Here is a 25,584-nt window from a genome sequence, read left to right on the forward strand (position 1 = left end):
TACTCTGGAACAATTTCAAATGAATCTCATCTGACAAAAAACAAGTTTCAGATGCAGCTGTCCTGGTTTGGGCTGGGATAGAGTTAATTTTTTTCCTAGTAGCTGATAGGGTGCCATGTTTTGGGTTTAGGACAAGAATAATGCTGATGTTTTAGTTATTGCAGAACAGTGCTTACACAGAGCCAAGGATTTTTCTGCTTCTCATGATGCCCTGCCAACAAGGATGCTGGGGGTGCATAAAAACACGGGAGAGGACACAGCCAGGACAGCTGGCCCCAACTGGCCAGAGGGATAGTCCATACCGTATGGTGTCATACTGAATAATAAGCTGAAGTGGTTGGCCAGGGGCTGGGGGCTGCTGCTCAGAGACAGGCTGTACATCAGTCAGTGGGTGGTAAGCAATTGCATTGTGCATCACCTGCCTTGTATATTATTATCATAATTATTTTCCTTTTCTGCTCTAATAAACTGTCTTTATCAGTTTTTCACACACATACACTCCACTTGTCTCCCCCATCCCACTGCAGGGGTGTGGAGTACACAAAAAGATGTATAGTGCTTAGCTGCCTGATGAGTTAAACCACAACAGTTCAGCATTATTAAGAAATAATTGGAGAAATTAGCCTTTCAGTGTGACTGGATTCATTGTAGAAGCCAGCCACATTTTTTCTATCTAATTACCTTGTGAAACTGAAAAAAAGACCTGAAAGGAACTTGAAAATTGCGTTGTGACTCAAAATTATTAATTTCTGTAATTGGAGTGTTCAACGTCACATGTATATGGGGTCATTAGAAGATAACTGAAAAAGATATCTCTTTTCTAGGCATTTAGAGAATTTCCAAACAACCTACCTTGCCAAGTTGCTGTAAAAACTTAAGATGTCTTTCTTCAAATTGTGTTGGGTCCCGATCTTCAAAAGCCCCAGAAAATCCAAGTGCTCCAATTCGCATATTTGGCAACATATCGTTTTCTGTCAATAACTCATAATCTGAGGGGAAGGAGGAAGAGAGAAAGGGAGAAGGAAGCACAGAGAAGCAAACAGGAGAATGAAAAAAGATATTACAATGCTGGCATGTTCTACCTCTGCTAGGCATACCCTGAGCTTAGTGGAATATTAACAATTCCCTTAATTTCTACATAGTAATTTCCAGTCATAAAGACAAAGAGCTATTACCAAACAGCCAAATAACTTCTCTTAACACATAATGAGTGTTGCTGTAATTTCCAAATACAATTTTTTACAGGCCCATTGTACTTCAAAGTTAGCAGCTATTGTGCAGTGACCCCACAGCTGTGGAGGAGAGAAATGAAAACCTTACAAGAGCTTGTGAGAATGCGCATCTTTCTCTTAGTAAAATAAAAAATGTCTATCTATTTTCAGAGACAAAACAGCTTCACAAGTATTCTTGGTTAGGAGATTAAACATTTATGATAGACACTAATCAAACCAAAAAAACTGTTTTGAATGTTTTGAAAAAAACATTCAAAAAACTGTTTGAACTGTTTTGAATGCTAACTTTTAATGTATTCTCTTAGAGCAAACTAAACAGTAGTAATATAATATTGTTAACTTAATGTGTTTGTGTTTGAAAGAGGTTGTAGATTAACATCCCAAAACTGAAGGCACTATGTGAAAATGAAACAACAGAAAGCAGGGTTCTTTTTCTCTAGTGCATTCTTGTTGTATCACAGACTTGGACTCACCTGGAGTGAACAAACTATTCAAGTCACGTATAATTGCTCTAAATGAAGGCCTGAAATCTGGCTCGTAATCCATACAGTTGTTTATAAGGTTTGCTAGCTCTGTCCAGTTTGGTGCAGGAAGTTGGTGTCTATCCTCATAAAACTGTAGTTTCTGGAATTAAAGAGATAAAAATCACTTTAATATATCACCACAAAGAGTTGCAGTAGCCATAACATTCTGACCAAAGCAGCCAAAAAATACAGCTCTCAACCTAGGCTTTTTATCTCACCAACATGCACTTCTGACCAATTTACGTCAAAAGCCAAGACTGACAATGTAGCAAAACTGGCAGAATTTAGAGTAATGAGTTGAAAAATTCCCAGGCAGTTACTGGTGGAAGGTAAGAGAGAAAGATAATGAGAAAGATGGAGTCTCCTTTGTTGGTAATTTCATGAAACCTAAATTGGATGAATCCAACAGAAAGATTTGTCCATCTTCGCGCTATGTGAGCTTCTTTAGATATAAAAAGCTTCATTGTTATTAAAAAAGCATGTGGATTAGTAGAAGAGAGGAGGGCAACTTCTGAAATACATAGATATCTAAAAGCTAGGTCTAAAGTAGACCTTGGAGTTTATTGTAAGAGCTGATTACAACACCTGAGAAATTGGATCAGACTTTGTAAGAAGTAGTAGTCCATTTATAATGATATTATAAATCATTTTAGAGAGTAGTAATAATCTTTTTCCTTCCATCTAAGGAGTAATTAAATACAGAAGTAGTAGTATTTTTTGTGGAATATGTTTCCCTCACACATCCCACCTCGTGTTGAGACAAAGTTAACAATTCTGGTTTAGATAAAATAGAATTGTCAGCAACACATACAATCTTACAGAATTTAAGGTGTTCAATTACAGCGTAACTAGAATAATGCCAATTAAAAGCCATGTACATTGTTAGGAATGCTTTTTCTTTAAAATTATATACTGTTGTAACAAAGCAACAGAAATGTGGGCAAGATAATAGTGGCAAAACTGTACTTGTTCCCATAAAAATCAAAAGCAACAACATAAAAACCATCCTCAAATCATCACTTCTGGTCACTGTCTACTAGCAAAAGTATACTTTTGCTTACAGTCATGGGCCACACCATTTTACATGCTGACTAGTTACAGCAGCAGATGTTTTAAATTATAAGTATCCAACTTACTACTGCAGATCCAGTAATATTTACCCTTGAAGAATCCAGTGCACTCAGAGGTTTGTCTCCTCCACTGCAGATTTCCCACAAAGTAGTACCAAAACTCCATTTATCTGTAGCCAGGCTTAATTGTTTGGGATTCTCAATACATTCAGGTGGAACCCATGGTATTCTTTCAAGAAGAACTGTGCAGTTGCACAATGGAAACATCATGTTAAGATCAACAATAAAACCAGAAAATTTTATAACGTATTTGATTCAGTAAAAATTATTTTAGTATACATAGATATTTCATTCTGTGAAATGTTTTTAATGCCTTTCCAAGTTTTTGTTCTTTCCTAGAAAATGCTACAGAATATCTATAAAAATAATACTTATGAACCCGAATAGAGAATGATTGATTTTATTGTCAAATTAGACTAATGTTCTAAAAATTTTTAAACCTTATTTTCAAATTATATTTTTGTTCTGAATTTAACGTTTTCCCCAATGTTATCAGGGTTTAGTAGCTGCCATGAAGTAACTAGATTGCAAAGAGCCAGAAGTACTTTACTAGTTGTCGATACATTATGGCACAGCAATATAAAGGAGCCATAGTGAGAAATTCCCTACTTTTTGATTTTTGAACTTTTGGTACTGAATCTAGTAACAGGCTAAAATATGCTGTAGCACTGATGAAGATTTAAAGCTTCTTAAAATGAGATCTTGTAAGATTAATGAAGGCTTCTTATATTAAAAGGGGGAAAATTCATTGGAAAATAATAGCACTATGCTGCTTATAGTATCTTAGATGCATTATTTCTTTTGGTATGTATAGAATCAACAAGTCCAAAGTATGTTCATCTTTCCATTAAAAAGACTATATAAAGAATAATGTTACTTCAATTTCATTAGCATAACAATCTTGCAAGCATAATGATTTGCACATACTACGTGTTTCTTTTAGACTGAATTAATTTTGCTGTTTATAAAGCAATGAAACAGCCTCAGTGGCAGAGGCTTACTTTTACCATTATCAGTGACTTCAGGTATTCGCCAAGAAATGCAGTGGAGATAATTTAACTTAATTTTCAATTTAATGCTGATCAATAATAGGATACCTACTCCAGCAGCAACCTGCACGCTTACTTGTGGTACATTATAGTATACTAATAGCACTACCAGTAAAAAAATACTTCTTCAGACTGAGGACAGCAGGAAACGCTTCCACAATGGGTAACTGTGTGACTGCTGACTAGAACTGCAGGGATTATTTTAAAGGGACAGAAGAATGAAGTGACTTATTATGACAGCAATGGTGACGAGAAAAAAAAACAACAAAGCTTAATTTTCAAGTCTTAAGCAATAAACAAGAAAGTTGACACAAAGACTTACTATCTCTTGGCAAAACTGTAATACTGATGCCAGGATCACTTAGTTTTATAAAAGGAAGGTTTCCAGACTTCCTGTCTTCCTCTCTGATAAGCAAGATGTTTTTTGCACAGACATTTCCGTGAACAAGGCCTTTATCCTCCTGATGAACAGAAATGCATCTTTTATATACAGACAAAAAAAATCAACCTTTGAAGAGGTATTTAAAAAAACAATCAGTACTTCACAGCATGAGGGAAACAAAACAAATAATGATCATAGATAAGGCAGATCAAATTTCAGAACTTTCCCCAGTTCCTCTCAAAGTTAACAGTTTCTAGCCAACTAACTTTCATTTTAATTATCTACATAAACTTTTGAGTTAATAGCTATCATTATGTACGATACGTATAAAATTATAAGGATTGGAAAGGACCTCCAAGATCCTCTGGTCCAACCGTCACCCTACTAGCAGTGACAGCCACTAAACCATGTCCCTAAAAGAACAGTTAAATTCCGTTAAAAGGAAAATTAATCTAATCACATATTCTGTTTCAAATAATGGTCTTTATGCTCAATTAAACAGATAGAAGACTGGTACCTAATGCACAAAAAGAATGTACTGGCCCTTTTAACAGGGAAATGCTTTTTCCTTCCAGTGGTTAGCTACTAACACTACCAGAAAAGAGTTTATATGTTCAGCATCATGAGCTGAGGTGGAAAATGCAGGAAGAAGATTATTGCTGGAGGAATAACTTTTCCAGAATTATTGCTGGAAAAGTGTTTTTATTTCACACTGAAAGTAAAAGTATTTTAAAAAATGAAAAAAAAACCAACTACATTTTGCATATGATACAAAGGTCTGTCCTTGGCTATTCACAAATGTCATCTTATTTTCATACACATCTTATTTTCAGAATACCCATTTGGTTTCAAGAAGTAGGGTAATGGCTTAGTCCCTCTATATACATTAACCTGGAACACTTGAATTCAACCACTAACAAAACTGAAGAATAAATTACCCACCAGGAAATGCATGGCTAATGCCAATTGTTTGGCTACTTCCAGCTTCCACACAATATTGATAACATTTTTGTTCTTTTTCAAATACGTGTCCAAGGATCCAAATTTCACATACTCTTGTACAAGGATATCTGATTTAAAATGTTAAAAGAGTAACAATTAACAGAAAATAAATGATATTTCAGGCAGACACATTACCCTAGTATTACACACCTCTTTCTTTGATACATATTGGTGAATTCACTATAAATTGAAGCTTATATGACATCTTAATATTGCCGTAAACGTTCTGTGCTATTTACATTTCTTCAGGGTGTGAAAGTTTGTCTAATTTCTTCTAAAATGCAAAATTACAAGACTTAATAAGTCCTTCTGTTGCAAAACAGGTTTCAGCGTTAACAAATCCGGTGAGCATCCATCCTCACTCCACAGGCACAATAAATAATGTAGCTTCTGATAAGCACAGTACTGCACAATAATATGAATGTAATAAGTCAAATAACATCCATTTCAAGTCACTCATTTCTTAGTTGCTTACAGTCCGCAATCTTACTGGAAAATGAGGTGTTTTTTTCTGAAACAAGATGGTCTTGAAAACAGACCAATAAAAATTTGCACTAAAAAACATGCGAATATGTATGACATATGTCTCCATGCAGTCATGCAGCAAATAACCCACAAAACAAGATCCTCTTCATACTGCTGCACAGTCTTCAACAGTTTCTATATAAAAAAAAACTTCAAATTGCATGACTGAACTCTTGTCTTCAGCTGCAAGATTAGGATAGAATCAGATACAACAGTTCATTTGGAAGGGACTGTCAAAGATCATCTAGTCCAACTGCCTGACCTCTTCAGGGCTGACCAAAAGGTAAAACATTAACAAGGGCATTATCCAAACGTCTCTTGAACACTGACAGGTATGGGGCACCTCTCTAGGAAGCATGTTCCAGAGTTTGGCCACCTCCCCTGAACCTCCCCTGGTGCTGCTTTGTGCCATCCCCACCTGTCTTGTCATCATTGACCAGGGAGTCTGGCACCTGCCTCTCTGCTTCCTCTCCTCAGGAAACTGTAGAGAGGATGCTCACATTGTCATGCTTTTTAGACTCTGAAGACACTAGAAACTACCAGTATTGTATTTAGTTAATGAAAATAAACTGATTTTCATAATGTTCATTTAATAGTTGGAAATTTTTTTAAAAAAGAACAACACAATTATATGAAGAAATTATTCTCAAATCTGTACATCAAATGTCTGACATGGGATAAAATATAACAGCTTCTCTTCCCATTTCTTAGTAACTGCCTCTTACTAAAACATAGCAAGCCTCTTGCCTTCAGAATTAAAACAGACTATGGAGGACAACTGTGATCTAAAGGAAAAATAAGCAACCACATCCATTCTTAGGTAACTGGTTTGTTCTTTTTGTTTGTTTCAAAACGATACACTCCTTATATCTGATTTTATATACTGTCCTTGTGCATGATTCCATGAATAAAGTAGGAAAGCAACTTATGTGTTTTTTTTTTTTTTAAAGAAAGTGGTATTTTAAGTTCTCAGCCACACACCATGCTGCCTTTTGCAACCTCCTAAGAGAAGTGACGTCCACTAAAACACCCCCTGCCTGCTTTGCAAATGCCCTCTCTCTGAATGGAGCCTGCTGTCTACATAATAAACAGTTACTGTAAAAATGCTTCAATTTGTTATAGATTGCTAAACACAGGAAAAAACGTGTTTTTACTGCAAACTGGCATCTCTGCCAAAGACTGAATTAAGACAGAAACCGTTAAAGTGAGATCCAGCAATGTGAATTCAAAGACAGCATACAAAAATTGGACAGCTGTCCAAAATTAAGATTTCATTATGACGACTGTTATTCCATCATCATATAGATGGATGTTCTACATCGGGTGTTTTTAGAAACATAGTAATAAATAGTTACAATGCAGTAGGTTAAACTAAACATTCTACTTCTGTAGAAAGTAGAAAGATTTTTACTATTATTAACGTTTGCAGAGTTTTTGTGCGGAACAGGTTGTTTTAATTTTTTCCTTGCTTTTACAAGGTTCCAACAGCAAACTAATGACAGCTGCATAAAATTACTGAAAAAGGCAAGTTATTTCTACTTACTCTCCTCTCCGCACACGCAGACTCCATAATTTAATACCAAATGCTTGTAAGAAAGTTGGCTCATCATACTTGCTGCCTCAAAGAAGGACTTAGAAAGAGAAAGTGAGAGAGAGAATAAATCAGTGAAAGCAAAACTGCAATACATTATTTCTAAAAACTTTGTTAAAACCATGTATATTTCAAAAACCATTTCAACTCCTACCTCATTGCAAAGACCCTGTGTTTTGTTTTTGTTTTCTTTTACATAACAATCCACACTCAGAGAGGTTAGCAATCTTTTTTTCTGCAGGCAGGTGTATCTCCACATTTTAAAGAGAATCATTTCTTCTACCTCAACTAAGTAAACAATGCACAAATCCATGATGCACTATTCAGTTTCCAATTTAATCTTTCATAATGCACTATTCAGTTTCCAATTTATTTCTTCAAAGAACATTATTAAGTTAAAAGACAAGAATTATTATATCATTCGTCCAATACCGTGAGACCTCACCTGACCTCGTCAGGAAAGTTTCAGACACTTTTATTTCTTTAGCCATTTTTTAATCTTTTCAGTTGTATCTCCAGCTAAGCTTGCTTGTGTACCGATTGTTTCCCCAGTAAGATGAGGTCAAAATTAGCTTGTTTTCCTTCAGGTGATTATATTTCTATATTCTTAAGGTACCTTTAACAACTGATTTTCACTTAACTTGAAAATGTTAACTTCTCTAAATTCAAATACAGGATATTGCTTATTATTTTCAAATGTTAAGTGTATGTCTATACATTGCTTATGAATATTAGCTATTGGAAATGTCTTTTCCTTTTTTGCTCACACTTTAATATAGAATTCGCGCTAAGCAGTTGAAAAGTTCACTGAATAAGAGATTGACTCTCTTGGCTTGCTGCAAATACTGCCAGGCTAATCAGGAATTTGAAACAATTATATAATCAAAATATATAATAAACAGATGTATAAAGTTACACTAATATAGTGAAAATTACCACATTTGTTAATTTCTTTAAAATTAAATTTTCCCATACAGAATCTTGAAATATTATATTACCAGAGTATTGGTTTATGCAGAAGAGCGTTTCAGGTTTGCTCACAGCTTCACTCAAACATTGAGAAGCCTAACTGAATATGGATGATTCTACAAACGTGTGTGTCATACATTAATATTTCTGATGTTTTATGACTTGATGTGAAATGTTTATTTTATTGGAGAATTTGTAAGATTCCAAAAACCTGAAGATAGTAAATCAAGAGAAAGTATTTTTTGTAAATGTTGGTACCTTGTCTGTATATAATAAATGTACTGATACAGGTAATTCTGTGGTCAAACTGTTTATCCTGTGCTACCTGCATGGTACAAAAAAACAAAAAAACAACAACAAAAAAAAACCAAGCAAACTACTCTCTGGCTGTCTGTGGCTAGCTATGAATTCTCTGAAAGTGAGGAGAGAGGAAACAAAGCACGCAGGTGTACTTCTCAAAGCAAGTCTCAATCCCAGCGTCTCAAGGCCAAGAATGAGCTTGGTTCAACAAACAACCCTCTACCACATAACATGTTCACGTTGTTTTTTGTAATAAAAGTAACACAGGATGGACAAATATTATACAGCAGCCAAAAATCACACCAACCTCAGAGTAGTTTCTATGCACTTTATCCAGCACCTTTAAAAGAACTTCAGTTTGATGGAGCTGGCCATAGTCTCCCACTTCTTTCCTTATACCTTTGAATATTTTAGTAAATGTGCCCTGTCCCAGACTCTCTTCCTGAAAGAAAAAAAAAAAAAAAAGACAGGGAAAATGAGAAATCTCTACCTGTTCTGTGAAAGGTGTACAACTTCCACTCTAAGTAACGCATATATGCAAAACTGTACAGGTAGCACACCTCTAGAGTCAGATTAAGGTGACAGAGAAGCAACCTAATCTTTGCTCTTTTTTTTTTAAAAAGTATTGACTTGTCCAGGGTCTCAGGAAATAAACTGCTGCAAGAATTGCTATTATGAAGATGTATTTAGACAGCCCTTGAAGTAAAGAAAACAACAAGCACTACCACAGTCAAAAGGACAAAATAATGTTAATAATAATAGAAAGGTTAAAAAATTCCTTTCCCCTTTAAGGAGAGATTACAGAAGAATCTCTTAGTTCAGATAATATTCTTTTAAATATATATTCAGTTCTAAAAATCTAGTATATACTAAACCAACCATCTGAAGTTAAAGAAGCAACTAACGGACTTACAAAAATCAAGTCCTCATTCCGGATTTTGTGAAAGACCATCTGGTTGACATTATTGTGCCTCTGTAGCGTTGGTGATGAAGGTACATCAGAGACACTATTACTTCTGAAGACTAGGAGATTTGACTTATCTGGGAGAAAAAAGAGGACAAAGAAAAGTTATACAACACAGAACTATTATATATTAATATATTGTTTCAGAAAGATTATTAATGAGAAGGTGTTATCTAACAAAAATAAGATATCTCACTAATACCAATTTATTCAAAAAGCCATATAATATAAAGGAAAACATTTAACATAAACTAAAGAAACATCCACTCCTCTGGCAGGGAGTATTCCATGTCTACTTTTCAGTGTTAAAGAGAAGATGAAATCACAGTGCAGCCTTGGCATTATTCAGCTAAGATGTCACCAGTCAGTTAAAGAAATTCACTGGAAACATGCCATTATTGTTTCTATTGCTTATGGATCTATCCACAGTGAGAAATGATACTTTTAGTAGTTCTTTCCCTTTGAAGACTTGAAAACACTTGATTGCAGAAGAAATGCTTTTGCACACAATCCACTGCAAATAAGAAACCAGTTTTACTTCTAATAATGAAACTGTGATAGTTACTACAATTTCTTCTGGAAGACCATAATGAAGTAAAATTTGGCAGACAGTATGACTGGAAACTCTGACCAAGAAGACGAACAAATAGTAAGTGAAATAATAAGAACCCATACAAGCCAATACATCTACATAACTGAGAGTCATTTATCTGTTGTTTCATTTTAAAATCTTTAACCAAAAACTTGAAAACACTCCTGTTTAGAAATAAGCTACGTTCTCTTACCTTTTGGTTTTGGTGGACAGCACTTGATGAACTGGAAAATTATGCTGTCTGAGCGGACAGTTTCTGTCTGGTAACAGGTCAACAGATCCTTAAGATTACCAAAACTTCTCTTGGTTCCACTAAGATTATATTCCCCATTCTCATTCTTTGTAATCAAGCAGTGTTTATAATCAGTGGCATTCTCACGCTGCACAGATTTTTTTCCCATTAAAAAGAAAATTGATCAATAGTTAGTACTTTAAAAAATATTTAAATGCACAGCTTTTTTCTAACTAAAGAAAGAATGCTTCAGCAAAATATTACCATGATTTGTTATTTTGTTCTCACAAGGTAATAGTGATTCTGAGAAAACTAGACTCTACTCCCATCACTGGAGTTAGTATGCTGATGCTAAGCACAAACATTACTGAATCTCCAGAGATGGAGCCGAGAAAACAGATAAAGAATCCTAGGAAGGTCCTTCAGACCTAGTAATGAAAATTTCTTCACCTTTTCAAGGTTGCAAGGGGTAATCTAAAAAAAAATTAAAATCATTGAAAAAATGTTGGAAGCAATAGCTTTTTCTGCTGTCTATACTGCATTTCTAAGGAATTAGTTCCTAGTACAAATTCTCAGTATGCACTGAGATGAATCTTGAAAAGATCCCATTAGGTATTTTTAAGCAAGAGGACCTCTTAATGGCACTTCCATGGTTCTTCCTGTTAATGCTGTGAAAAAATGTCCCAACAAATTCTGTATCTCAAATGCTTGCCCAGAAATAACAACAAGAAAAAAAAAAACACATGACCAGGTCAGTTAATGGCTGGCTTGATTCTCAGACTTTGACTCAAGGCATGCTCAAAGTGATATCTCAGCCTAAAAAAATCCTATCAAACACACTTCACTAACAGGCCATACAATTTTACTGAAACTGGTCTCAAAAGGGCTGTTTACTTCTCCATCCATGCATCAACATTATTTTGTCATTTTCAGAGATTTACATACTTCTGACAGTATTTAGTAAATTTTCTAGCTTGCTGCAAACAAGTAGGAAAATACATATATTTTTACCTTCCCTAGTTACAAACACAAGGTAGCTCTGTTAATTTAATTAAAAGAAGCCCATCCTTGGCACAAAATCAATACTGGAACAAGATCATGTAATTATGTAACAGCAAAATTAAAGTGCTGTATTTATCACTAACCGCAATCTCATAGAGCAGAAGTACATCTGGCTCTTTAGTAGCATGAGAAATGCAGGCATTTCAAGCATGGCTTCCACTCTAGCTTACACCAGATATCCCACAGGAGATCTGCCTTGATACAACAGTTGCCAGATAATCTGACTAGCCCAGCACAGGGGATGGGGGACAAGACCCAAACCTAGAAGAATCTCTGAAGGACAGACACCCTCAGATCACCACAGGAATCAACAGTGTCTACCTCAGTCTAACTATGGTGGAAAAAAAACCAAACCAACCCACCACCAGAAAACTACACACCACCACCTAAGCAATTACAACAGTACAGCAGTCCTAAGAGCCATGTCCCAAACCCAGAACTCCCTCTCCTGCTCTTCAGGGTGTATATTATGTGCCATTAGTGAATTCTTTACCATGAATGCATTTTCGTATGTTTCTCACACAACCCTGAAAGCTGGCCTGATACAACTAGCAGTAGAAGAAATACACACATCACACAAACATCTTGAACAGGACACACAATCATTTATTGCATGTCATGCTCCTTGTTGTAATGCAATAGACATTTTGCAAGTACTGTTTATGGCAGAATACAAACCTCTATAGCAAAGGTGAGGAAGTATTTTTTAAAATCTTTAGGACTGCAACGAAGAACGTAGAAGCCAGTCTGATTACCCGCTTTCTTCAGTTTACTGATAGCAAAGTCCATGCTATAGTAGAAAGAAAGTGTTTAATATTGCACAGTTTCAAAAAACAAGATTACATATTGACTGATGAACGCTATTATAAGATAACTAATATAAGGCCAATTCAAGTTCTTTGTTTTAGAATCTCCTTTAAGGTAATCTTTTTGTCCCTTTATCTTACAATAATCAGGGTGGGCTGCTTGCGTATAGAGGAATATTCTAAAAATTCTTAATACTGAAAACACCACAGTGATCTACCTGATGAGAAACTTTGCAGACTTAAAAAGTATTCTGCTAGGTTTATGATATGACTTTCGGCCTCTGTCATGGAAGAAGCTGTGGTAAAACTGCCTAACAACCAACCTAAAATTAGAGAAGTATTTGTGTGCACGGAAAATGACTAATTTAATTGGGAAAAGGCTAACAAGAAATAGGATATGAAAAAGAAAACTTCATTTATTACTACAAGAACTAATCTCGCCCTAACAAGTCTTTGCTAACTATTTTTATCCATCTCAGGGAATGAGGAACAGAATGGCTTGGAAAGGTCTACGCTCACTGCACATCCTTCTAAACAGCCCTAAATAAAGATCAATATACAGCATTAGTCTATGTTTGCAAGGTGCAAGAAACAGGATTTGAACTGTAGAAATCTCCATTCTTCTCTTTCTTCATCTCCTCCAAAAGGTACAGCACTTATTCTCTCACTGTCACTGGAAGAATTCCAGAAGCATTCTGTACTAGCAGAGTAGGACAGTGATAGCTTTATGGAATGTATCTTGCACTTATCTTTTCAAACTTCCTGCGGCTAAACCAAATACCCATTTTTTTCTATATAATAAAATATTTTTAAGTTCTCATGTGTGGCTCGGCAAAAAAAAAGGACAACATTATATGAACTGTTAAAAAATTTTATAAAGCTGTTAATTTCTTCCCTAAAAGTACAGCAAAAGTGAACAAGGAGACAATGAAACAAACCCTTCTAGTTACATGGTTAGCAGTTTACTGTAATCCTTGCTCAAACCCTGAAGAGAATGGTATTGAATTTGTCTTTTTCCCCTTTACTCCTCAAATACTGTAATTGCTCAAATACTGTAAATGCAGTGAAAATATAACATCCTCTATGACATTATACATTGCTGCCCTGGTTATAACTGTAATTTAGTAAAAATCAGCACCATGATTTTGCTGTCTGTCACATTTGAAGAAAAAAATGAATTCTAAGAGGAGAAATTAAAACTACAGTCTTTCATTTCATTTTTAATAATATATCTAGAAGGTATTGCATTCTGAAAAGTGAAAAACAAAAGCAAGAATGTAACGCATTTTATGTTACTTGAATGGAATAAATACGCATCTCAGGATGTCCATCATAGTTCACAATCAGCTAAAGTTAACCTTTCAAAAATCATAGCAACTTGTTATGCTGCTGAAAAAATGCTTACAAAATTGGTCCATGGCAGTTGCTTTGGATATTTTCAAGCACTGATGGTGGTGCCACTTCTTTACAGAGATAATGGTGGGCATCTGCAGTTAACCTGTAATATCCATCAATTAACGATACAAAGGAGAGAGCTTCTCTTAAAGACTGAAATTCAGCCTCCTGTTAAATTGCCAGGGGAGAAAAAAAAAAAAGAGAGAGAGAAAAAGAGTGGGAGAGAAAGAGAATGAGAGTTTAAATTCATAATAGGCAATGCAAAATTCCTGGATATGGCAATGGTATAACAGATACAAATGTGTGTACATTAAATATATCCAGAATGTTTTTAACTACTGTTTACATAGTTCTACGTCCCAGGTGCCCAAAACTTGTCAGCAATATTCAACGTTCAAAATTCAAACCCAAAACAAATCTGCCAAAAACACACACAAATAAAAAACCTTAGTCTAAATACATTGAATAGCAAGGGTTGCTGACAAGAGAGAACATTTGAAAAGGAAAAACTGAGGAGATACTGTTCAGCATGGCAAACACCTACTGTGCTGGCAGCACAGAATATTTTTTTTCCTAAAGGGAAGCCTCTACTTATCAAAGATCTATGGGGCTGCACTCGAGTAGTAAAGAAAAATTTCTAGAAAAGTATCTTTCTGAAAATTTATCTAGTCATCACCAAATCTAGTAACTTAAGCTGGACCACAGAGAGAAGCTGACCTTTGACCACTATGAAGAGAGGTGCAATGGAGGGAAGCAGAGAGGAGAATAACGTGGTCAAAGGAAAACCGGGTATGGTAAAGGTCTATACAGAATACTTTCATGGGTAAGAGCAGTACAAGATTAAATCCGTCACTACGTATTTATTACTACCAAATACATAAAAAACAAATAAAACAAAACTATTTTCCTTTAGTTACCCCTATTTCCTTAATCTTTTGACACTTGTATGAGAGCATTAAAGGCTCTCTTTACTTCAGCTGAGAAGTGTTATTTCATTATCTGCAAAGTTGAACTAGGTTTCATTCGGCAGCATAGCCAAATAGAATCAGCATTATTGGTACGTGCTGCACAAGCTTCCCCATGACTCTGGGGACAGACACACTTAGTGGCTGTGCATGAGTCCTCGGCAACTTCTTTGCTAGCCAGCAACAAAAAAGATGGTGCTCTTGATCCAGTGCCAAGAACTTGCTTGGAATCTTCGTATTCTATCTTAAAGTGGACCTGTAAACAACGGCCTTTCCAGTTGTTTCAACCGAATTGGAAAACCCCACAAACAACGTGTTTACAACTGCAGCGATTTTAATTGAGCCATCTATCCTAAAACTGTGTGAAATACATTTTTATAATGAATTTTAGTGATACAACAGGTAAAACTAAATCACAAAACGTAGTTTACACATCGGCTAATTCTGATGTGCAAAATGTCCACAGGAAAGTCATAAGCAACACAGAAGTTACTGCACTTCATTTTCCTACTCTGTCTTACTCTTCAGGAGCTGTTTTCGACAAGCTTTTAGAAAGTTACTTTTATCCTCAGAAACATATGCAGTCAAGAACCTTGCTCTATTGCTATTGAGAATTTAAGAGAACTTTCATGGCTCAAGGTTAAGGAATTCTCCTTCACCTATCCAAAATATTTTTATACTCCTGGCAACATAGATATATATCACTGATATCCTCTCTTTATCAATTAAAAACATTGAAAAGAATTTAAATTCTTAGTAGGTCATTAATTCTAAGCCATTAACACATGAAATGAATGTGAATCACAATTTGACCATAAATAAAACAAACCATATGCCTTCCTGTCCAAAGAATCATTAGAAATATATTTTTAAAAATGATTAATGCTCTTATTTTATTATTATTATTACTTTTACAATGAAGTGCATAAGCTGTACGCAGCTTTTTTACACACATAGCAGGAAGCCCTCTAGACACACAAAGTTAGAGATCGTAAGTCCTGGAGACCCATAAACCAGTCATGGAAGAAACAATTATGTAGCACTTGCACCTGCTGGAAAGTCTGATTCAAGAGCATTGCTGGAGTTCATACTGAAACAACTGACTTTTTTACACTCATGTATTCTGTTTTACACTCATGTACTCATTCTTTCCCAAGACCTTCTTCATATAATTTTAAACAGTGAAAGCAACAATGTTAATTTTGTGCCTATACTTATTTTCTATGTATAATCATTCCCTCAGAGCATCCTGAAGTCTTTTTCAATGTGTTGGTCACTGGCAGCTAGCTTACCATGACATCATACAAACAGTATGCTAGATAACTAAAAACACAGACTTGGGTTTAAGACTCTAAACGAAAGAGCCTATCTGTGTATCAGAAACCATCCTTAGCTGTAAGCATCTACTTCAGTCCATGCACAAGACCTTCAGTGTTCTAACTTCTGAACTTCATTGCAGTGAAGGCGACAGAGCACTGGAACAGGTTCTCAGAGAGATTGTGGAGTCTCCTTCTTTGGGGATATTCAAGACTCCCCTGGATGCTTTCTTGCTCAACCTACTGTAGGGAATCTGCTTTTAGCAGGAGGGATGGACTTGATGGTCTCCAGAGGTCCCTTCCAGCCCCTACGATTCTGTGCTTCTGAGTGATTTTGTAGTAGGCTGCTTATACTGCCAAAATGCATTTAGTTTTATCTCATGATTAATTAACACGGTGACTGGCTATATAATACCATAAATACTACAGCAATCAAACAGTCTGCTCAAAGCAACATCTATTTGAGAAAAATAGGCAAAGTATGTACATACCAGATTTTTGCTGTCTTGTTTGTGAATGGTCACAATTCTTCTCTCACTGGAGCCTTCTTGACTTGCTTGTTTAATGCTGACATCAATGATATCAGGAAAATCACAGTATGTTTGTAAATCCTACAATAAATGGTGGTTATATAAGGTTAACAACATCAACTTCAGCTGAAAAAAACCACACCTATCTGCAGCATTAGAATTCCTACAGCTCTAAACTTGTAAGCTAGCAATGAAGAGGGTCAAATAAACATGCTATTAAAACTTAAGAAAGGAGTCGTGTGTTTACAGGACCTTCACTAGAAGCACCAATAAAAAATGCACAATGATCTAGTAACTTTGAAGGGAAATATCCATATTTGCTCCGTAAAGTGGAATTTTGTGACAATTCACAATTTTTCTCTCACTTTTTTTTTTTTTTAAGCATTCTGACTGGATAGCCTGTTAACATTCCAAAACATCATGGCTTCATTCGCAGCGACACGAGCTGCAAAATCTGCTATCTGAGATGGATGTAGAATGGATGGAGAAAGGGTCTAAGAGAAGATTTTCCTCTCAGCCGCAGTCATCTCTGAGTAGGTAAAAAGGTTCAGGAAGAACCTGTCCTAACCACATGAGAAATCCACGACATTTTCCTTTAATGTCAAGTTCAGGTAGTTTTTGGTACTATGATATTCCATATCACTTGGACTGGTCCTTTTGTACGTCACGTAAGTCATATCTTATTTTGTTTTCTGTGGAACTTCAGATACTAAGTAACTGCCTTAAATAAAGATATATGTATCTATCTAAAATTATTCTTCCAAAGCAAGTATTTTATTCAAACCAGAATATCCCATTTATATGGCTGCAAGCATATCCTAATACATAAACAGGTATAATATCTCTACTGAGCCTTACAGCCATGATTATCTGCAGGCATAAATCAGCTCAAATGAATTGAAGTTCCTGAAGCTGTATTAATTTATCTGTTGGAAATGTGAACTGGCAAAACAAATTTCCTCATAACCTACCCTATGTATATCATTCAAACCTTCAAAAAAATTAAATTCTTGTTTCAATTCAGCATCTCAATAAACTTTCATCAGTACCATTTGCTGAAAGAAGAGTTATGATCACATTTACTGGCAGACACTCTTTTACTGAATTTTCACAACCAATTTTATAAATGGTGTCTGTACCAATGAAAATATAGTCAGCCTAGTCAGCCTACATCTTGTCAATAAGTGAGGATGCTAATACTATCAATTATGAAAAATAATTCTGAAATCTCTATACGAATAATGATCAATTTAAACACTATTCTGATTAAAGGTTTGGTTGCCATGCACAAACAGCACAGTATGCATAAATTCTGTACACCTACAACCAGAAGTTGCAGGAATATGGCATTTATATTAGCTCTTGCCCTCTGAAGCTACATTGCTGGTGCTTACAGGCAAATTAGGAAAGATAGAGGGCTGACACATAACGACTTTGAAGGAGGTAACTGGACCTAACATCAATCTACAAGTATTTTAAGAAAAAGAAACTTAGCAAATCTGGGAATGTAATCTTTTTTTTTTTTTTTTATGTTTTAGGAAAAGGTGGCGTTTTTGCAGATTATTACACACCATTAAAATGTCACTTATTTTGTAGTTTGGTCTTGAGTGCTACACATTATGCGTAAAAACAACCTATGTAACAGATGCAATTATTTTGGAAAACTGACATCTGCTTCACTTTGCCTTTAATTTTATCTTTAGAAAACTCCCACATTCTCAAGATATACAGCTGTGAGTTAGTACCAGGTTCTGGTAAATTTGACAAAAGAATAGTCATGCAGACAAACCATACACAAAAGAAACAATACAGATAAATAAAAATGCAATGGCATAAGGTTACCACAAGTTATTCATTCATTTAGTATATAATTCCTGAACAAAGAGTAAATAGACTGCAGTCATAGAAATGTCACTTTAAATTTGCTAGCTTAGATACTGGTAGGAGTCTAACTGCAGCAATAAAGAGGTACAGGGAAATTTATTCTTTTTTTTTTTTTGTAGCCCTTAGAACCCAGATTTCAAAGAGAATTTGAGGACACAATGCATTTCCATCTAACTAATTCTAACACAAGCTTATCAGTCTGTCATGTTATAAACTGCACAATTATTAAAATAATAAAGTGGATATACCCAAAGCAATTACCTGCTCTGCCAGGGTCTCACAGTCTTTCAGTTTTCCTCTTGAGCACTGAATTCCACCGTTTCCAGTTATTACAATAGTTGCAAAACTTTCCTCTCCAGAAGGATCTCCACCAGGTTCTTTTACTTCAAAAACTTCTGAATAGAAGGCGGACTGAAGGGTTTCCAGATTTATGAGATACTTAAGTTTCAAGTTTCTGGCAGTAGCTTTGCATTGGCCAAACTGTTGTATAAATTTGCGGAACCTGTATCTTATCCTCTTTCGGGTCAAAATGTGGTAGTCTTGGATTTTTGCTCGCACACATTTAGGCAAAAACATTTTGTAGCTGCGAATACATAACCGGCAAAAAAACCCTACTGATTTTACCCATTAAATCCAGCAAAGATATTTATTTCGGTGTTAAACAAGACAACATGAAAATATCTTCTCCACTAAATATTAAGACTTGCTTTTTAAACTCTAGGGCAAAAAGATCCTTTCTTCAGTCTGTAGTACATTCTTTCAAATACAGCCCCATCTCTTCTTTCATTTTCCTTTTCTCCCCCTTCAGCTTAGTTTCAACATATATTAAATAATGCATTATTTTCCATTAATCCAGACATGCCTGCTTTAGTCATTACTGAAGTTTGAGGCAAGGTAGCAGGAGAAAAGTCCAACTTACAGAGTTTCCTTGTTTAGCTCAGAAATTGTAAAGGGGATATTTCATAGACAGAGGCCAGATTTCCTTGCTGAAAATACATGTGGTAGAATACAACACTATGGCTGGTTCCTACTTAAGCTTCCTATTTCACAGTCCATATTCTATTACAGGGCAAAGGAGTAGTTTGACCAAGTCTATCTCATTCTATTTAACTCTTTCTGTTAGTTTTCATGAAAAGACAAACATTGAGCAATTAGTACCAAGTAGGGAGAGAATTTAACTCAGCTGGAGTGGAAACTGGTTATGTTGATAAATTGAAGTGAACTGCTAAACTGAAGGAAGTTTAGCAGAGAGCTGCTACAGATAGTTAGGAGCTTGATAAAAACAAAAAGATCTAAGAGAGCTTGATTTGTTCAGTGTGGAGAAAAGGCTCGAACAGGGTGTTCTAGTAATTGTCTCCAACTAACAAGTTATGGAAAAGACTGAATTAGACCCTTCTCAGACATGCACAGTAAAAGGACAAGAGGCAATGTACAAACAATATCACAGAGGGGAGACTGATGAGGTAACATTAAAATCCTCTTCAGTGAGGGTGATGTACAGGTCAAAGCTACCCAGAGATATGGTACAATCTCCATCCCTGGACATTTTTAGAACTTTGAAGGATGAGGCCCAGAATAACATCATCTAACTTTGAAGTTGACCCTGATCTGAGGCACACAAAATCCATGTATGGAAAAACATAAAGAATGGCTACTGTGATACAAGCTTTCTATTGATTTCAGTAGAAATCAATAACGATTCCATAATTATCATTGTAAAGTAAATTTATGGAATCATTATGCTAGACTAAATCAATTCTCAATAGTTGAATATCCCCACACAGATGCTAGTAAGTAAAATTATTGTCTTTAGATACCAGGTGTGACACAGTTATGAAGTATGGAGTTACCTGACCGAGTTGTAAATAGCCAGTGGGGTTTGGTCCCTTTCTTTTGCCACTCTCATCATATCCAGAACGGCCATTCCAAGGCATTCTTCCTGTGTTTCATGAGTAACAGGCATCTGTATCCATCCATTCAAAAAATCATCTCGCCACTAAAAAATAAAGATGCAAGAAATCTCTTTAAAATTGTAGCCATGCTGTTTAACAATACAGATTTTTTTTTTTTTTTAAGACAGTACTCTTCTGAATGAATCTTTTTTTCCCAGAAGATTGCATACATTCATATCGGATATCAGGTACCGTCACACTTAAAAACTGTTCTCAAAATATTTCATTTTCAAATCTTGACAATGTCTATATGTGGGAGATGTTATTCCACACTGTATCAGTCCAAAATGAAAAGTCACACTGAAAGAGTTCCACCTAGTAGTGTCAGCAGAATGGAGCTGCACAATCTCACTGCGCTCCCTACAAGTGCCATTTGAGCTTCACCTTTCCAAAACCAATATGACACACACTTTCATTTCCATCTTTAAAAGTAAGCTTCAAGCTGTCAAAAGAGCTTGCATAGCTACTATCAGAAGATGTGAAAGGGAGAAAATACTATCAACTTTTACTAATCTGCATTAAAAAAAAAAATCAAGCAAATCATACCTGTGCAAATAGGTAAGACATGACAAGATCATCAAGAACAGGGCTTTCTGCACCCCGAATAATGCCATACCGATATGCTCTGCTTGTGCCATTGCAATACCAGTGGGGAAAATAAAACCTATTAGGAAACATTTAAGCAAATATCAATAAAAAGATACTTTTTACCAACACAAAGACATTATTCCATTCATAGATATGTAATAGTTAGTGCTGACTGTTTTGGAGGACCAATATGAAGCCAACCAAGTGAACAGAAGGCTTTGGATCCAGTTCTTGATGTGTAGTACAACATTTAAGCAGGGTGAGAAGCTGAACTGGTAAGAATGAAGAGATCTTCAAATTTATCTTCACTAGTAAGAATACACAGAATCTTGTGTTACTCTTCCAGTTTCCTTTGAGACAATTCCTAAAGAAACACTCAGGCTACATTATGCAATAAATTGAATAAAAGAAATAAAAGTCTTTTCCTTAAGGAAAACTGTGACTCTAGCTTTAAAATTCCACATTCAAAAATCAGATCAAACAGAAGTGGTTCTGTTGCATACATCCTCCTGTCTACACAATTATTCTGAATTTCAGAACTCCTACTTACTCTAAATGGGCAAGCATGGAAGAGATGAGCTGTTTTATTATTAAGAAAAATATTATTTTAACTTTTGATAAATTTCATACATAATCGTTTCTTTCTTCAACCTGAAATGGCATATGTATGATATGTAGGCAACTGACAAAATAAGTCATTTAGGCCTACTCAATCAATTTTTATTCTTTTATCTATCCAAAATCTCACCCACAATCTGTCTGTAACTTCTGAGAGAAATTATGGTTCAAGTAAACACCTTATTGATTGTGTTTTCTCACATAATTTTGTATTAGCACGAAAACTGCATAATGTTTGCTTTAAATTACCTTATCCGGTACAGCAGGATGAGTCTGGTTGCTTCATCTACATGGAAGATGTGATTTGGGGGATACCAAATTCTCTCTGTTTCACTCATGAGTGCAAACATGTTATGATACACTGGCATGATACCTAAACACAGAACAGGGAAGCATACATTTATAAGAAATTGTTTCCATAGAGAATCAACTTTATTCTGAAAAAATAACTTGCAGGTTAAAAGTAACAGGTAGGCACATGTTCTCCAACTGTTCACTGCACTACTCTACCACTGTCAGCAATGTTGCAATGATGACCCCAAAACCTGCAGCATTTTTGCTGGTTTATTTTCTCATTCTTCCTTCATGTTCTCTGACTGATGACTGAATTCACTTGTTATCCCATATTTGGTTTAATTACAGGGCTTTATCTGTATGGTATTTAATACAATGTGTTCTTAGCCTCTCATTTCAATTAAGAAGTAACAGCCAACAACAGTACATTAACTTTTTCCTTACCTTGTCTAAAAACAGATGTAGGTATTGATTTCATTATTTTAGACTGATGAAAAATTAGAAGCCATCATGACTAGAACAACAACCTGACTTCCACGTTTTAGAAACTCAATTAAGAACAAAACCAAACATACACAAAACTGGAAAATACCCTCCTCCCTCTGCCAAAACAAAACAAAAACAACACCACCTATTTTAATGAGAACTGAGAAAGAATCTTACTTGATCACAAACTATGTAAACTATGTAATTCAGTTGAGCAGCAACTCTTCAGTAGCACAAGAATTATTATTTGGCTCAGGGGCTGCTAGCTGCAGGTACGGTCTAACACAAAAGACAGATGCTACAGCATTGTAATATGCCATAGCACTGTGCATCCAAGGAATGCCAATGGCATGATTTGGGGAACAGGTTAATTGTCTGAGACTTCACAGCATTAAGTGAAGAACTTCAACAACTGACAAAAAAAATTTGAAGACAAGGTGATACAGGTCTACAGGTCACATAGTAGGATGAAAATTTGCAGAGAGAAAGTCACAGTAGGTCATAAAGAAAGAAAACTATCTTTTTGTTAAAACTATATACTTTGGGGGAAGAACCCAAAAATATTTAAAGGAAGGAATAGATAATGACTACAAGAATAAATTAAAATGATGTTAAGAGACAAAAGAATTCTGGGGAAACGCTAAGTACTCACAATGCTCTCCTGAAGGCTTAGAATAAAATCACAGAAATTAACACAGAAAAACAGTAGAAAAAAATCCGTTACGTATTCCTATTCATAAAAACGTCTAAGTGTATATAACTGTTAGAGGAGGCAGACCTATATTTCTTTCCTCACGTCTAAAGCACCTGTAAGACAACTAACCAGTTAGGAACCAACTAATTGACTCCACATATAAAACAACATAAACTTGTACAACAAAAAGAAATTCACTCCTGAAGAACAGCAAGCTTAAACTTGTTACAAAACGGGGGTATGTCTCTGCAGGGAGCCAGCAACAGGGTTTAGAACAAGACCCCTATTGTGCAGCTGTCAGATTAAGCTGTTGAAGTCTACAGGTTAATCATCCGACACTTGTTTAAACTACAACTCACCAAAACATGCCAGAACTGCAGGTCCTGACACATGACTTTCAGAGAAAAGGAGTCATAGACTTACAGGAAAGTAAAGAAATGGAAAGAATTATGTAAAGTAATCAAAGAGAAACCAAAACTAAACAAAAACCCCACAGCAATAACCTCGAACGGATTAGTAATTGAAAGGTTGGCTGTAAATCAGGATGCTGCAAATTTAGTGCAGTAAGAAATATTAGATCCATCTGAGATTTGAGAAATACCAAACTAACTACATTTTATGGAGTTAAGAATACATCTATCCTATGCAACAAAATGTGGTCCTCGCTCAGCGTGTGAAATGGGATCAGCCAGATTACATGACAGATCAGTTGTCTCTAAAGCAACAGTAACTGCCTTAGCAGTTCTGAGGCTGTCTGGTGCCTGCACCCCAAATAATCTCAGAACAACTACGGTACAATGCATGTGAATCACCAACCTATTTCAGGATTCTAGCCAGATACCACTCAGGAAAGTGATGAATATTTACTTAGTCTCACTAATATATTAAAATATTAGTGACATAATATATTATCAAACTATTAAAATCCCATATAAGCACACTGAACAAGAAAAAAAACATGTAATTTTTAAATTCAAATGTTAAGGTGCTATATTTCATCAAATAAATTAGGGACAAAAAATAAATAATAATTAAAAAAACAACAAAACACCCACGAGTGCATTTCAATCATGCGTTTCAACTCATGATCACATCGCTGCCATTCTCAAAAGAAACTAACTGTTTTCGTAAGTAAGGAACAGGACTTTGGAACTCCTTCTACAAAGCAGAAATGTATTAACAAAATAACAAAAAAAATCCTCTTCAATTCCCTCCTATGCAGGAAAACTAAATTGTGCACTCAACCATTTATTATACTTTAGCATCTATAATTCCAGACGGAAACCAGCAGCTTTCACTACCGCTGCCTAATGACATACAGTTCACGCGTTTTTCAAGAAAAGGTGTTAATTGTCTTAATCCCCTCCCACCCACCACTTTTGTTTTCCTCCTTAAGAATTATGCATCAGTGCCAAAATATTGCCACACTTGAAGAAGTTCAATTGTTATACATATAGAGAAAATCCCCTTATTAAGGTCTTGAAAATTGTCCATACGGGGATGATGAAAACTGAGTGGTCAGAAACTCCCTTTTCACGTAAATTTTACCAGCAGTATTAATTGCAGGGACTTTTCAAGCACCTAATAACTGCAGCCTATAAGTGTTTTCTCCAGAAACAACGAAAACCAAAAGGGGTTGGAGGGAGGTGGGGTGTCAACACACTTCTGATGAAGCCTAGACAAGTAAACAATAGAGAACATTTCTGAGAAATATGTTTTCAATACAAGTAAAATCAGAAAAGGTCATTCACCAGAGGTACTAAAAACCTCCCCTGGATTTCTGCACTGCACTAATCATGTTAACAAATCAAACAATGAATAGTTAGGAGAAGCAACAATGACTCAGTAGACATAATAAATCAGAATTGTTCCCTGTTTTGCATGTCCAGCAAGGGCTATTAAAGAGATTTCCTGGACTACTGCAAAGGCAAAAACAGGATTGTCTCTTGGCAAAGCACTTCATTTAGTAGATAAGGCTAAATAAAAATGCCTCCTCACTCTATACGGTTTGTCAAGTAGCATCATGAAAGGCAGTAACACAGTTTTATTCCTTAAACATCTGCCTCAACCCAAAAAAAAATCCCACAATGATTTACATAGAGCTCCTTCCTTTCGTCTTTGTGCTTTTAGACCTCCACATCCACATTGGTCATGCTACTGCATTTACACTGAAACAGCCAAAGGAGTAGTGAAATACATATTAGTTATACACCTCCTTTGTTGGCATAAGGTACTTTTTCCCCCACACAGCACGATCTCATTTGGTAATTTCTCCCTGCAATGGGAAGAAAAAGAAAAAAAAAAGCTGTAAATCATAAAAAGCCATGACACCACCATACAATGTGGACAACACACTTAGTCCACAGCCAAAAGTGTCTTCTGACAGTGTCAAGCATATTAATAAAGCTTCTGTCTGTATATGTCTCACATTAGTTGCATGCAGAGTATCATTAAAAAATAATGCTATTTTCAAAGCCCAATACAAACATTAGTCTGTTCTCA

The 25,584-nt window shown here is 35.5% G+C and overlaps 1 protein-coding gene across 6 annotated transcripts in view; it reads right to left on the reverse strand.

Moving 5' to 3' along the window:
• The window catches only part of JAK2 (Janus kinase 2), a 93,024-nt gene that overhangs the window by 15,766 nt on the left and 51,674 nt on the right, over positions 1-25,584 (reverse strand). For all 6 annotated transcript variants that reach the window (XM_083819240.1, XM_083819245.1, XM_083819243.1 and 3 more), the window contains 16 exons: positions 21,858-21,981; positions 20,949-21,066; positions 20,301-20,446; positions 18,712-19,033; positions 16,528-16,647; positions 13,766-13,923; positions 12,233-12,344; positions 10,454-10,640; positions 9,618-9,745; positions 9,012-9,146; positions 7,388-7,475; positions 5,260-5,387; positions 4,258-4,396; positions 2,917-3,068; positions 1,706-1,856; positions 853-989 (listed from right to left, as the gene is read on the reverse strand). In XM_083819240.1, the coding sequence (XP_083675366.1) occupies positions 853-989; positions 1,706-1,856; positions 2,917-3,068; positions 4,258-4,396; positions 5,260-5,387; positions 7,388-7,475; positions 9,012-9,146; positions 9,618-9,745; positions 10,454-10,640; positions 12,233-12,344; positions 13,766-13,923; positions 16,528-16,647; positions 18,712-19,033; positions 20,301-20,446; positions 20,949-21,066; positions 21,858-21,981 (2,345 nt within the window). The remainder of the gene's footprint in view (positions 1-852; positions 990-1,705; positions 1,857-2,916; positions 3,069-4,257; positions 4,397-5,259; positions 5,388-7,387; positions 7,476-9,011; positions 9,147-9,617; positions 9,746-10,453; positions 10,641-12,232; positions 12,345-13,765; positions 13,924-16,527; positions 16,648-18,711; positions 19,034-20,300; positions 20,447-20,948; positions 21,067-21,857; positions 21,982-25,584) is intronic.

Source organism: Anser anser (assembly GCF_964211835.1).
Source record: "Anser anser genome assembly, chromosome: Z".
In the NCBI taxonomy this organism is placed as follows: Eukaryota; Metazoa; Chordata; class Aves; order Anseriformes; family Anatidae; genus Anser; species Anser anser.